At 48.1% G+C, this 13,632-nt stretch overlaps 4 protein-coding genes across 4 annotated transcripts; 1 reads left to right on the forward strand and 3 right to left on the reverse strand.

Annotated features, from left to right (window-relative positions):
• Window positions 1-283: 283 nt before the first annotated feature.
• On the forward strand, window positions 284-676 carry PtA15_13A271 (uncharacterized protein; the record flags this gene model as incomplete). Its single annotated transcript, XM_053162452.1, has 2 exons — window positions 284-547; window positions 647-676. 2 exons carry the CDS (start codon window positions 284-286, stop codon window positions 674-676), a joined length of 294 nt encoding a protein of 97 aa, XP_053026426.1.
• Window positions 677-1,107: 431 nt separating this feature from the next.
• On the reverse strand, window positions 1,108-2,995 carry PtA15_13A272 (uncharacterized protein; the record flags this gene model as incomplete). The annotated part of the gene is made up of 5 exons (XM_053162453.1): window positions 1,108-1,242; window positions 1,353-2,272; window positions 2,343-2,520; window positions 2,602-2,725; window positions 2,811-2,995. The coding sequence occupies 5 exons, from the start codon at window positions 2,993-2,995 to the stop codon at window positions 1,108-1,110; spliced, it is 1,542 nt and encodes a 513-aa protein (XP_053026427.1).
• Window positions 2,996-7,839: 4,844 nt separating this feature from the next.
• PtA15_13A273 (uncharacterized protein) lies at window positions 7,840-10,924 on the reverse strand (the record flags this gene model as incomplete). The annotated part of the gene is made up of 19 exons (XM_053162454.1): window positions 7,840-8,038; window positions 8,119-8,177; window positions 8,271-8,480; window positions 8,563-8,639; window positions 8,700-8,763; window positions 8,828-8,838; window positions 8,930-9,102; window positions 9,193-9,290; window positions 9,373-9,508; window positions 9,603-9,637; window positions 9,725-9,738; window positions 9,838-9,860; window positions 9,928-10,064; window positions 10,141-10,150; window positions 10,246-10,309; window positions 10,397-10,414; window positions 10,498-10,556; window positions 10,636-10,670; window positions 10,769-10,924. The coding sequence occupies 19 exons, from the start codon at window positions 10,922-10,924 to the stop codon at window positions 7,840-7,842; spliced, it is 1,578 nt and encodes a 525-aa protein (XP_053026428.1).
• Window positions 10,925-11,621: 697 nt separating this feature from the next.
• PtA15_13A274 (uncharacterized protein) lies at window positions 11,622-12,559 on the reverse strand (the record flags this gene model as incomplete). Its single annotated transcript, XM_053162455.1, has 4 exons — window positions 11,622-11,684; window positions 11,757-11,854; window positions 11,937-12,144; window positions 12,278-12,559. 4 exons carry the CDS (start codon window positions 12,557-12,559, stop codon window positions 11,622-11,624), a joined length of 651 nt encoding a protein of 216 aa, XP_053026429.1.
• Window positions 12,560-13,632: the final 1,073 nt, after the last annotated feature.

The raw sequence follows: 13,632 nt of genomic DNA on the forward strand, positions 1-13,632 counted from the left end.
TTGCGTACATTCCTATGGCAGACATCCTACAACAAATCAAAAAAAGCCGTGCAGAAAACAATAACTGGGTTGGGGTGGGGGGATTGGATGGGGATGAAGGTCAGTTAGTTTAGCGGTCTAGCGGGGTTTGGTCAGTTTTTTGGGGGGTGGGTTGTTTGGGGAGTGGGTTGGATGGATGGGGGCAGCTGTTGCGGTGTGCTGAGGGGGAAAGATGGGGATGAAGGAATCAGGCCGAGTGGGAAAGACAGGCGCCTTTTATGGGCAGCGGCGGCGAGGATGCGAAATGCAAGATTCTCAATCGGACCGGCTCCCGCCACTTTCCGGCTGGAAAAGCGGGCCAGTCTGTTTCACAATACCGGCTCGCACAGGCACTAAGATCTGGGATTTCGAAGTGGGCCGGCTCCCGGCGCCTGATGGCCAGTCTGCATTGCAATCTTACTTACCACCCAGCAGATGCGGCGTCCGGGAGGACGAAATTGCCGCGCCGGGCCGCTTCCGAATCGATTCACTGGGTCTGGGCTCAGGCCCCAGGGTTCCTTCATCGCACGTCGGACTTGGCAATCAGCCATCGGCATGCACGCTTTCCAGGCGATGAAGACCGATTTCAAATCAATTGGGGCTGACGGTCCGCTTACTCCCATCAAAGGGGACTTTCAGCTCCCGGTTGAACGCTTGAAATCCAGAACAAAACGCAGGTCTGTCGCTGGAGCCGGAGTAACGCTATTATACAACTTGATTTGTTTAGGGATGAGCAACATATATCATATCATCGTCAAACACGTATATTTATCATAACCAGTCGTGAATGCAATCCTATGTACAAGGAAATGGAGGGGCCGGATGGATGACAGAGATGGCTGAGTAAGGGATATGGTCAAAAAATGTGTACATTTTCTATACAACGTTGCGCCTGATGTCTCGTGGCGTTGTTCTACTGGATGGGTGTAAGTGTTGAGTCGAGGCGGGAAAGATGTTGACGACTCTTTTGGGTTGATGGAAGTTCAACCAAACAATTCAAGCCCTCCTCATCTTCCATCAATCGCAGAAGAGACAAGGGGGAAAGGAAAAAAAGAACTGAGAGTAGATGAAGAAGCGTACGATCTACAGTTATGAGTAAGTTTGCAAGAAGGAAGTATGGAACTCTTTGAATCTGGCAACGTAATGGTCAACTTGAGGCGCCAAGAAAGTGGTCCGGAAGTGGAACGTTCCCGGCTCCTGACCAAACCCGGATCCGGGGACAATCTGCAGAGCCAACAAACACACACACGCACACCGAGAAATACGGATCAATGGACGAGCGAGTAGAGCAGAGAAAAAAAGAGGAAAGAGGGGGGGTGAGAAGAGAGGCGTACACAAATCCCGGTTTTGTTGAGCAATTCCATGCAATAGAATTCGTCGACCGGCAGGCCTGCTTTCTCGGCGGCTTGATGGGCCTTAGGGGGGAGGTCGAGTTTGGGGAAGAGGTACATGGCGCCTTGGGCTTTCCTGCAGGACAGGCCGTCGAGCTGGTTGAAGGAGTTAGCGAGAGTGGCAGAGCGGGCGGCAAGCGACTGAGTGATGGCGTCGACCTCGGACTTGTAGAGTTCGTAGGACTCGTCGCCGGGTTGAGGGGGTTTGACCTGGAGGTCGACGCCGATCTGGCCAGCTAAGGGGGGACAGAGCTGGATAGAGGCGAGCTTGTAGACCTGTTCCTGGACGTCTTTGGGGATGTTGACAAGCTCGAAGTAGCCCCCCCGGCGGCCGCATTCGCCGGTCTGTCCCTTCGAGATTGAGTGGAAACTGACGAGCGCCTGGCCCGCAGCGATGTGTCGCTCCATGGACCGGACAACCGCCTTGAAGGAGATGAACGGACGCGTGTCCGGTTCGAAGATGTTCGTCTGGTACACCTCGTCCGCTAGCAGCAAGATCTTGTGCTTGTAACAGAACCGGACAATCGCTTCCATGTTCTGTCGGCTCAGACAGTTGCCCACTGGGTTCCCTGGCGAGATCACCACCATGGCCCGGACACGGGTGCCCTCGCTCTGGGCCTTCGACAGCACATCCTCCAGGCCCTCGAGGTTCGGCGCCCAGTCGTCGGCCTCCGAGAGGTAGTACTCCACCGCCCGTGCCTCGTTCAAAGCCAGGGCGGCCGTGTAGAGTGGGTATTGGGGGATCGGAATCATCACCCCGTCGGTGGGTGCGGAGAGGAGCAGTTGCATGATGTTCGAGACCCCCGCAGACGCGCCGGCCGTCAAGAAGATCGTCTCTGGATCCGCCGCGACGCCGTCCCGCTCTGGCGATCAAATTTTGGCAGATTCAGCGAACCTGTCGGGTCAGAACGCGGCTGAGAAAACAAAACTCACTCTCAATGAATTCGGCGATGTGTTGTCGGATCACGGGGACGCCCATCGAGTGGCTGTAGGCTCCGACGCTCCCGATCGAATCCAGGAGTGTTCGAGCTCGCTCGATGACGTCTTTCGGGAACAAGCTCTGCGCTTCCGGCTTGTCGATCAACTCTGGATACTCGGTCAAACAGGCGACCTGCATCCCACGAAATCAGAACCGGATCAGCACGCTCCTTCTGCGGGTCTTTTAGTGAGAGATCTCGTCTCGAGACTCAACCTGTCTGTAGAAGGTGATCGGTTTCTGGCCCAGTTGTTGCGGGTTGCCGATGTTGCAGTTGATGATCGAGTCGAAGCCGAGCTCATTTTTCGCATTGGGGTTGGACTGTAAGGTGGCTCGGAGTCTGAGGTATTGAATGTCGAAGTATTAGTCAGCAGTGACCAAATTAAAAAAAAAGAAGGCAGGAGAGGCAGAGTGTGGGACTCGACTGTTCAGCCTTGATTGGAATTCGTCCTCTGACGGCATACTGGGCCGTGATGATGGCGGGGTTGAGGTCCTTGATGGATATCATCCGGTCCGAGGTCTTCTGGCTGGCCGAGTATGAGGGTGCTGCTGCTGGGGTGATGGTGCTGATTCTTCTGGTGGTCGAGAGGAGTTGTCTCCAGTTGACCATCGGGATGTGCTTGCAGTCTCCTGCGGCTGCCGGGTGCTCCGCCCGAAGTGGCCCTCACACCACCTGTCACATCCCATCCAAATCGGAGCTGTGCACCTGTCACAGGGCAACTTTACTTCACCACCGGGTCAAAAAATTTGATTGGTGTTTGTTTTTCCAACAAATGCTTGATCGGAGACCGTTGGACAAACCAAACCCCACCATCCTACTGCGGGACATCGTCGTGGTTTGAGGATGGTTGGGGGCATGTTAGAATCATTCTCGCCCCAACGTTAGACGTTCGCTTGCGTCCGCCCACCCCACATCCGGACATTGGGTGAATCAAGCGGGTTGCAAAAAGCACTGCCCACGCATAAACACTGGCAATCCCTCCCTTTGCCCCAACACGTGACTTTATTGGATGTGCACTTGCAGGCAGTTGAGGTTTTTGCACCATTGCATTGCAATTGTTGTCATGTGGCATCAGGCCTTGCTCATTGGTAAACCGTTTACTAAACCCTGGCAATGCCTCACTCCACCCCAACGCGGGGAGTTGTTGGATGCGCAGGTAGTTCATGTCTTTATGACTCTTTGTCATGGGAGTCGCATTCACTCTTAAATCCAGCCTCCAGCCCCCAGCACCCTTGCCGCACAAATCAAAAAGAAGATTGTCAATCTCCATCTACGATAAAGAGACCCACGGAGTCAACTGGTCTCGACATCCACTCCCAAACGCACCTTGATCCCTTGCCGCTGGAGCCAATCCCGCGGCGGGCAACAATAATTCCCAAGGAGACCATCAACCCGCAACGGACATGGGACTACCAGCGGAGGTCAATCCAACCCCTATCAATGCTTTAGTGATAATCCAAATTTACTTCAGTATCTGGGTCAACAACTAGCATCTCCCGAATTCAGATACACGAGCCAGGGAAGATCCAGGGAAGACACATTCTTGGTTGTTGGCCCAAGGCTTACATGTCACTGATGTACACCACTCTTCACGGTTTGACTTTGGATCAGCTTAAATCTTCAGTGATCAAGTACCTACAAGAAACATACCCGGAGTATTTGCTGTGGTTGTGTGTGCAATATTTTGAGCAAGCCAATCTGTTAACATGGAACACCATGAAAAAACTGAGGGTACTAGGTGGTAGGTGATGTGAAGCCAACTCCAGCCTTAACTTTAACCATAAACTTATGGACAAGGGGTAGAACCCCCTGATGATGACAAAGGGGCCATTGTCATTCAAGGGGAGTAATGTTGGATTACCACTGGAATTTCAGCATATGTTACTGAATGTCACCTGACACCTATTCACATCAATTTTTTCATGGTGGAAATACATTGTTGCTGGGAAGGGAATTGCAAAAAAACTGGATGAAACAACTGAATCTGCTTTCCTCCAGGCGGCTTCAGAGTCATTGATTGGGAACGGTGAAGCAAAATTACTTCTTGGACTGTATACAATGATGCCACCTCCTCAGGTAAGCTTGAGCGGCCATCTGTTCAGCACTGTTGATATAAAGTGATACAAGTATATAGGCTGGAATTCTCCAAGGCTGATCTTCAATCTCCTCCTCAGTTGGCAAAATAGCAATATGAAGTGTATCACTTGCTATCAACAGCACTGAACAGATGGTCACTCCAGCTTACCTGAGGAGGTGGTATCATGTACAGTTCAAGAAGTAATTTTGCTTCACCATTCCCAATCAATGACTCCGTGGCCGCCTAGAGAAAAGCAAATTCAGTTGTCCCATCCAGTCGTTTTGTGATGCCTGAGCAACAATGTATTTCCACATTAAGAGACTGGCTTTCTTGGAATCTTGCACACACAACCACAGCAAATACTCCAGGTATGTTTCTTGTAGGTACTCAATCACTGAAGATTTAAGCTGATCCAAAGTCAAACCATGAAGAGTGGTGTACATTAGCGGCATGTAAACCTTGGGCTCAACAACCAAGAATGTGTCTTCCCCGGATTGTGCATCTGAAGACAAGGTGTGCTGCTGGGACAGGGGGGGGTTCTGGCGCACTCTCAGGAATTTCATACATCTTAGTTACTACCCTCCCTTACCCAGGGAAAATGCCATACACTTGAAGTGCTTACCATTGAGGCCAAAAAAGACCATTTATACCATTTTTGTGCCTACAATTTTGGGTTTTTTGCCAAAAGAAAATGCATGCATTTTGATTACCCCCATGTATAGGGGGCTTCTTGGGTCTTGGACCACCTATATTTAGTGTGCATAACATTCTACATTCTGTAATTTGTAAAAATAGATGCAGATAGAGTGCAGGCAAATACTGACACTAGAACATATTCATGAGACTCTTTAGAAAGGAACTGCAACCGCTGGCCAATTGGAACCCACTGAGCTCCATGTGTGGCTGTGCCTTTGATATACTTGATTATCTCCAATCACATGTAGGCAAATCACACCACACCATGAAAGTTATGGATGCTGTACCTACATTGAAAAACCTATATATGTGCTCATGTAATTCAATCACATACAGATACTTCTTTTTGCAGTTTCACGATACCAATCCTTGTTTTTTTTTCAAGATTCAAAAGCATATTAAATTTGTGAATTGATTGAAAAATAATCCAGCACTTTTGTTACATGTGGCGGTGTGATTCACCTGTATACAATTGGAGACAATCAAGTATGTCAAAGGCAAAGCCACACATGGATCTCAGTGGGTTCCAATAGGGCCCAGGAAACCCTCTGTGAATGACTGTAACAAAAATGTATGACTTTTTTGGCAAAACCCCAAAATGGTAGGCACAAAAATGGTATGAATGGGCTCTTTTGACCTCAATGGGTCAAAATTCTGGATTTTATGTTACGGTCATTTGTAAGGGGTTTCCTGGGTCCTGTTCCAATTGATCAATGGTTGCAGTTTCTTGCTAAAGAGTCTCATGAATATGTTCTAGCATCAGTATTTGCCTGCACTCTACACCAGGAAAAAAAAATAGTCACTTGATGGCAAGTGACATGATGCAGCTTTGGTTTCTGCTCCAGAGCTACTCCAGCGCTGCTCCAAGTCTGCTCCACCAGCACTTGTAGAGCTTGCAGGACTGCACCAGAGCACTCAATGTGGCACAGTCAGCTGATCCTAATTTTTTACCAGGACCAGCTGATGCTCATCATAAGCTGAGCAGTAGGCATTGACTGAGCCTGGGCCAAAGCTGAGCATTGGATATTCCAAGCCTGAAACAAATCCAAGTGTCAGCTGGACCAAGAATATTCCAAATCTGAACATCAGCTTAGCCTACAATGGTCCAAAGCTGAGCATACAAAGCTGAGCATTGGCTGAGCCAAGGCTGTTCCAAAGCTGAGTATCAGATTTTTTGAGACTATTCAAAAGATTAATATCACCTGAGCCAAGGCTGTTCCACAGCTGAGCATCAGCTGAGCCCAGGCTGGTCCACAGCTGAGCATCAGCTGAGCCAAGGCTGGTCCACAGCTGAGCATCAGCTGAGCCAAGGCTGGTCCACAGCTGAGCATTGTCTTAGCCAAGGTTGGTCCACAGCTGAGCATCAGCTGAGCCAAGGCTGGTCCACAGATGAGCATAAGCTGTTACAGGAGTGGTCAGACTCGGAATCTGAGCATTTGCTGGGCCAAGATTTATCCAAAGCTGAAAATCAGCTGAGCCAATACTGGTCCAAAGCTGAGCATTGGCTGGGCCGATGATAGTCCTAATCTGAGTCTAAGCTGAGCCATGACTGGAATAAAGCTGAAAATAAGCTGGGCCAGGACTGGTTCTTATCTGGGCAACAAAGCTGAGCATGAGCTGGGTACCAAAGCTGAGCATAAGCTGGGGGCTAAAGCTGAGTATCAGCTGACCAGAAATGGGGATCAGTGGTGCCCAGCAAAAACTGAGGATCTCCTGTGGAAATTCTTAAACTGGTTAGATGGTGGGTAGATGGTGGGTAGATGATGGGTAGATGGTGGGTAGATGATGGGTAGATGGTGGGTAGATGATGGGTAGATGGTGGGTAGATGGTGGGTAGCCCGCTGGAGCTGGCATGATGTCACTTGTCATCAAGTGACTATTTTTTTTTCCTGGTGCTATCTGCATCTATTTTTACAAATTACAGAATGTGGCATGTTATGCACACTAATAGGCGGTTTTCGTCGACTCTAATTCAGGATCAACATTTCTTTGGCGAGGGCAAAACAATGTACAAAAAGTTTGCGCCTCCTATTTTGCCAAATGAGGAGGAGATTTTTTTTTTTTTTTAAGTGAAATTTGGCCTATGGCATTGCACACTAAAAGGAGGAGATTGAAGCCCAGATTCTCCACAAACAAACGCACTGCCGCCAACCATTGGGCTCATCCCTCCCGTGCTCACGGAGTGGAGCCAAACTTTAGCACAAGTCCCTCGTCGGGGGAGCGTAGTGACCTCCGAAAGAGATTGGAGACGCTTCGCGCCTTCTCAGAGAGGCTTAGTTAAGCTCGGAGTGGAGCACCCTCCCGAGGCCACGCCTCCTAGGAGAGGCTTGTCAAGCTCGTGTACTGACTGGCTCGATGTTTTTTCTCAGGTCGTCCCTCATTCTCTGCTTAGCTCCAGCGTATTGCGAGCAGGATATCAAAATTCATGTGCACATTCCCTAACGTCAAATATGCCTTCCATACTTGGCAGCAACCCCTAGTTACGCGTATTTGTATTGCCAACTTGCCAACACTAACGAAGGTCCTTTATCCCGCTCAATAATACCATTAATGATGATTGATTGCTTTATAGCATAATTTTTTAGATGTAAAAGACAAATGTAAGTCAAGAACGATGTGTCACTGAATGTCGATCCAAGAAAAAGAATTGCATGTATACAATTTGAACGTGGGAGGCTGGTCAATAGACATATTTGAAATCTGGATGTTTGTCGCCCAATTCGGTCCACGCCCTCAGATGTTCTGGAGAGTTGGGTTCGAGGCCATGGCCGTGGGGATCATAAGGCTCCAAAATCTGACTCCGATGGGTACTCTTGTAATGGTTCGCATAACGAAGCCAGATGTAGTTGATTATCACTCCCAGTAGGATCCCGGCACAGCTGAAAGAGTTTGTTTCAGCACTCCGAAATAATTGCTGGGTCTGGTAGAAGTGAGGGGAAAGATATAAGGAAGAACTAACCATACGAGATTAACGATGATACCCGGGCGAAATCTCGGAGCTTGTGAATGAGGGAACAGCTAGTCGAGCATTCAGTTATGAAGGATCATCATCAGCAAAATTCAACCTTACTTCTACAGCTTGGAGATATATGTTTTTCCAGGCACACTCACCCAAGTACTGAGTATACCTCCAACTGTGGAAGTCGAATAGGAAAAGGCAATCGCAGTTGCTCTCCGATAATGACCATCACTGTTGTTAGCCGCCCAGGCCCCGATCGGAGGTATGAGGGAGAAAACGCCAGGGATCGCGAGGAAGAGCGAGCCATACTTCGCATGGGTGTGTGCGGGATCCAGCAGCAAAAAAAGCATAAAGCCAATAAACTGCCAGTAGTTATGTGGATAGTCTAGCTTTAGTTTGATCCCTATGAATTCAAAACTATTTTGATGTAAGAAAAAGACTTACCGCAACAGCAGCGCTTACTCCAGCTGTCAACGCCCTCGCGTGGCAGCGATCCGAGAAATAACCCCCGGCCAACATAACTGAGATGTATGATATCGAAGTAAGTACGGCCGTCGATACCCGTACAGCGCATCACTCACCAACAAAGGCCACAGCAAACGGCGGCGAGGTCATAAGTTGGGTTCGAGCAGGAGAGTAACCGAGCTGTTGGATGTGACGCTTTAGATCAGCCTCCAACCAAACGGATTTGTTTATTTCGATGACTCACAGAGTGGACAACTGAATAATTAAAAGAAAAAAGGAAAGAAAACGAATTAGCGTCTTCCGCACTGTGTCGTCTGGAATTGTTGTGGGTTCGAGGAGGACTTACTGGTGGGGGTGAAGTAGGTCACGCTGTACGCGGCCGTTCCGCTCATGAATTGGGTGACTGTTAAGATGATCACATGTGGACTTTTGATGGCTGCCAGGACCTCAGAGAGTTTGAATTTTTCGTTTGGGTCGAGGGTGGAGGGCGACTTGCGAGCCAAACGATCTGTAAGGATCCTTTTTTGGTTTGCATCACCGCATAGTCAGTAACTTGATTTGAGCCGAAGGTAGCCTCGAACTCTCGATGTGTCAAAATCTGTCGCCCACTGTTTTTCTCGGTCACTCAAAAGCCGATTGGTGCTTATCGAAGCGGGAAAGATGAATGCGGCCATCGTCGCAAAAATCATCGTCGCCGCGCCCTCGATCTTGATTCAAAAAAAAAAAAAAAAAAACATGGGTACATTCAGCGAAGGTGCAGATTGCGGGAGGGGTTTTTGAGATGCTTACAAAAAATAGCCAGGCCCAAGCTGGTTTGCCCCAAGTCTCATGCAAGTGCAATATACCATACGCCAGAAGACCGGAGAAACTACCCGACAATGAGGCGGAGGAATAAAAAATCGCTATCCTCATTTGAAGCTGATCCCTGCGTAACTCGAACCAATCACAGACACGATCAGGTAGGCTATGAAACTGCGTCTTACTGGAAACGATTGAGATGCGTGGAGTTTGCGACTTACCGGCTGTAAGAGTGACTCAAGTAGAGTAGAATCGCCTAACGTTAAATGCCAATTAAGTAAAGCTCTCGATCATGGGCGGGCTTTCAACCTGTTAGACAAAGAAACAAATGAAAATGACATACGGGATACAATCCTCCTACGAAGTTGAAGTGATTTTATCAGCATTAATTTCTTTATGGATCTCGAGAAGGGACATGTATGTGACGATCGCAAGCAATGAGCTTGTGGGACTAACCTTCGGCCAATCCCATAAACAACCTAAAAAAAGATGCGAAGATGAGATTATGAGTTAAGTCTACAGGGGGTACAGCTTCCGAACACTCACCGTGCTACTACGAGCCCGCCGAAATTGGTGGTAAAGCCTTGACAGAACGTCACCAGACCCCATGCACAACTGATCATGGGCAAGAAGATATGGGCGCCGATCCTTTTGAGGACCAGGTTCGCTGGGACTTTGACCAACTGCATCAATCACATTCACAACGGCGTCAACAATCTGTATCATCTTGGTGGCTTGAAGGGGCAAGGTATCACGCACGACATAGGTGCTACATTCGAGTGGCAAGGAGAATTTGGTCGAAAGAAAGCATCTAGGTCAAGACTGTTGGAACTTGAGGGGTCAATAAAGCCTTCTGTTGCTTACATGAATGTGCTAGTTAGTGCTACGGAATACTGGTGATCCGAGAGTTTCAGGGCTGTCTGTAGACCTGCACAGCAAACCGGACGATATCACAAGACAGTCAGTTCTTTTGATAAATCCACGGCGAGGAGGATATTATGTTCTGTCGACTGACCCGCCACTCGAGCATTTCCTACAATTGGAAGGATAAGGCAGACGGCATGTAAGTGATTCATTTCTGGTTCATTGGTTAGTAATGACGAAATGAATACTCGCCGATATTGGACCGGTCCAGAGACGAGAAGAAATAAAACATCACAATCAAGGGCAATACGCTGGTGATTGTCTATCTGCATCAGCGTTGTAACAGCTTTTTCTTTTCGGTGCAGCAACCAAGACGAAAAAAGAACGTACATCAGATCGAGCTTTAAGATGGCCCTTCGTTCATCCTGGTCCACATTTGCAGGGGACAGACATTGGCGATGTTTAACCGGGTACTTATTAATATGTGACGCAGATCCAACGAGGAGAACTCTCAAGCACTTGCATTTTTTCTCCGGTTATCAAGCGACAGGTCTTCTTCACGCAATAAGATATGATCGCCATCCGTTGGAGGCTGCGAGCCAGACGAGAGCGGGGTGTCCTGCTGGCTGACTGGGTCGGAATGTGGACCGTCTGAATCCTTCTTCATGAGTAGTGTCATCTTCTCGTCGGCGTCCAGGGTTCTGTCTGGAGACTATTCAGGCACGGCGCATAAACTTTGGAGGACTACAAGTCACAAGGAGAAAGAGGCTGGGGCTGAGAAGGGCTTGCTCTCCCGCCTCCAGTGTGATCACTCCTCATTCAGCCGAGAGTTCCCCCGCTCCGAGAGTTGTCTGGACACCGGTGTGTGACTGGATCTGTCGGGATCACATTTGTCACATTTCCGGACAGGTGTCGTCGATTACATAACAATGGAACTTTGTTGACATTTGAAAAAATTGCTGCTGTGCAAATATGTAAATACATAATTTGCTAATTTACCTCGACACTGCTTGCTGATACATAGAGAGATCAGCTGTGCTAGCGGCAACTTTGTAAGTGTAAGCGAGGCTTATGACCCAAGCGGCTTGGTGGTGGGGGAATTCATTTTTAACCCCAATTGGAAACTTGATCATTGTTTCCTTTGCAAGTGATATCTTTTCTCCGTGATGTAAAACATGTATACTGGGATCCTAAAACGTACAGACATATTTACATGAGGGGTACATAAGGGCCGCGTGAACCAAAAGATGCCAATTAGGATGAGTGACAGAAGGAGTAAAAATGAGGGAAAACGAGAGTAACGAGGAATGAGCGAGGAGGAAACAAGAAAACAAGATATTAATCAGTGAGACTGGAGGTGGCGGTCACTGGCGGTATCACCAGTTGCCGCACTCATCCTTTCTCACAGCCGCAGCCGCATAGAGTGCAACCAAAACTTCCTAAAAGTTCGACAATTCTCGGTCAACTGGAGCACTATCAATCTTTGAATGAACCAGTGCATGGCGACTCACTAGAGGCACGTCTCCATTAGTAATGATTTTATACCTCGAGGATAATGGGATTCGATTGTGCGTCCAGAAAGCCCAAGCCGAGCTACCAAAAGTTTTTGCTTTCCGGAGCAAAAGTCCAATGAAATATCTTGATCAGCGGATCTGAAGAGGATTCGGAAGCATGTCCAAGCATCAACTCACCTTCAAAGTAGGCAACTTTGGTGCCGTCGTCCCTCTTCACAACACCCGAAAGCCCTCGGATGTGTCGCATCCAGGTATAATTGTGTGTGATGTTTGCCGACTTCTTGATGTGCCAACGATCAATGTTCATAAAACGTGGATCAATCTGGAATTGCACTCCATTCGACATCTTGTAAGTTTGCTTGAATCCGCAGTGTATCAATGCTTTCTGGAATGGTATGGGTCGAGGGGGTGGTGAACGGGAGAAACTGTTAGCTTCGACTTAATATGTGCTATTTCCGGGCTGTAGTGTCCAACACTGTTCACGCAAAAGTTGGTCGGAGTTGATCAACCACACTCACATTGACTTTAACTTTTATCTCTTTGCCATCGGGGAAGACAAGCTTCATGTTGAATAGGGCGCTGATGAACTTGACGTGGGTCTTGACTGACATGATGTGAGCATGGTTGTCGTCCTGAGTCACGTCGAAATCTTGGTTAGACCATGATAGTTCGCGCACAAAAGTGTAGTTTTGGAGTTGGCTCTTTGGATCTATGGGTGCGGCAAGCTTATAATCTCGGGCGAATGCCTGGTAGTCTAGAAGTAGCAGAGTGGCTGTGAGTATAAAGAATGTGAAGCGCATTGTGTTGTGAGATTATGGGAGGTTTGGGGATGCTCTGCCCCTTGCATGGGGGGAGGAATAGGTCCTATTTGTATCGATACTTGATCGGAAGGCTTGTAAGAATTCACAAGCGACACACATCTCCATAGACACGGACATCACCACCTAAAGGTGATAGATATTTGTTTCAGGAATGTGATTGATGTTGTTTTGGCATGACAGGCCAAGGGCTTGGGGCTTGACTGTATTTATCGTGTTGTTCAATGTTATGGAGACGGCGAACTCTAACATGAAGAACACCACGGGTGCACCAGGGTACATATGCTTGAAACAGCGCACACAATAATGTCCCAGATGCATCCAAATCCATTCAAAAAAGACTATAGCAACGGGCCTGGTGGGTTTATACCATTTGGTGCTTGGGACGGCGTCGAGACGTTGCCGTCCTAGGGTTGCATCTGCAATGATATATCATTCATATTGCTAAGTTTAGAGAAAACCCTGGAAACTGAGTTGCTGAGCACATGCCTGCTCTGTGCAAAATCCAAGGATTAATGATTGTTTTTTGGAGTGCAAGGTGTTTTGACATTTGTGAGATAAATCAGATTCTGTAGGCTGGACAAGCACAAGCTACATAGTCTTCAACCTCTGTAACTTTAATATATAGTAATAGCGGGATTCAAAGTAGACCTGCGCATGCCACTTGCAAGGCAAGGCAAGCCGGCATTCAACTCAAATGTTGAATGTTGGCTTGCAGTCTCCCCGCAAAACTGGGTTATGCAAAGTGACCTGCATGCACGCGCGGGTCTACTTTGAAACCCCCTAATAATAAAACTAGAGTCCAAGGCGGCTACGCCGCTGCACTCGCAGGGACCAAAATACAAGTCACCCACTCTGGCCCACCACCCCGCCACATGCCCCTGTCTGCCCAATCTAAAGATACCTGGACTTTCCTCAGAAATGGAGGATATTAAACTCTCAATTTTTTCACAGAGTCCAAAAGTAAAAGTATGGAATTTGTCAAACAAGAGTAAATAAAAAATGAAAACATGATGAAACCCATGAAGACAAAACCAACCAAGACTAAAGACTGG

Source organism: Puccinia triticina, chromosome 13A (genome assembly GCF_026914185.1).
Source record: "Puccinia triticina chromosome 13A, complete sequence".
Classification (NCBI taxonomy): domain Eukaryota; kingdom Fungi; phylum Basidiomycota; class Pucciniomycetes; order Pucciniales; family Pucciniaceae; genus Puccinia; species Puccinia triticina.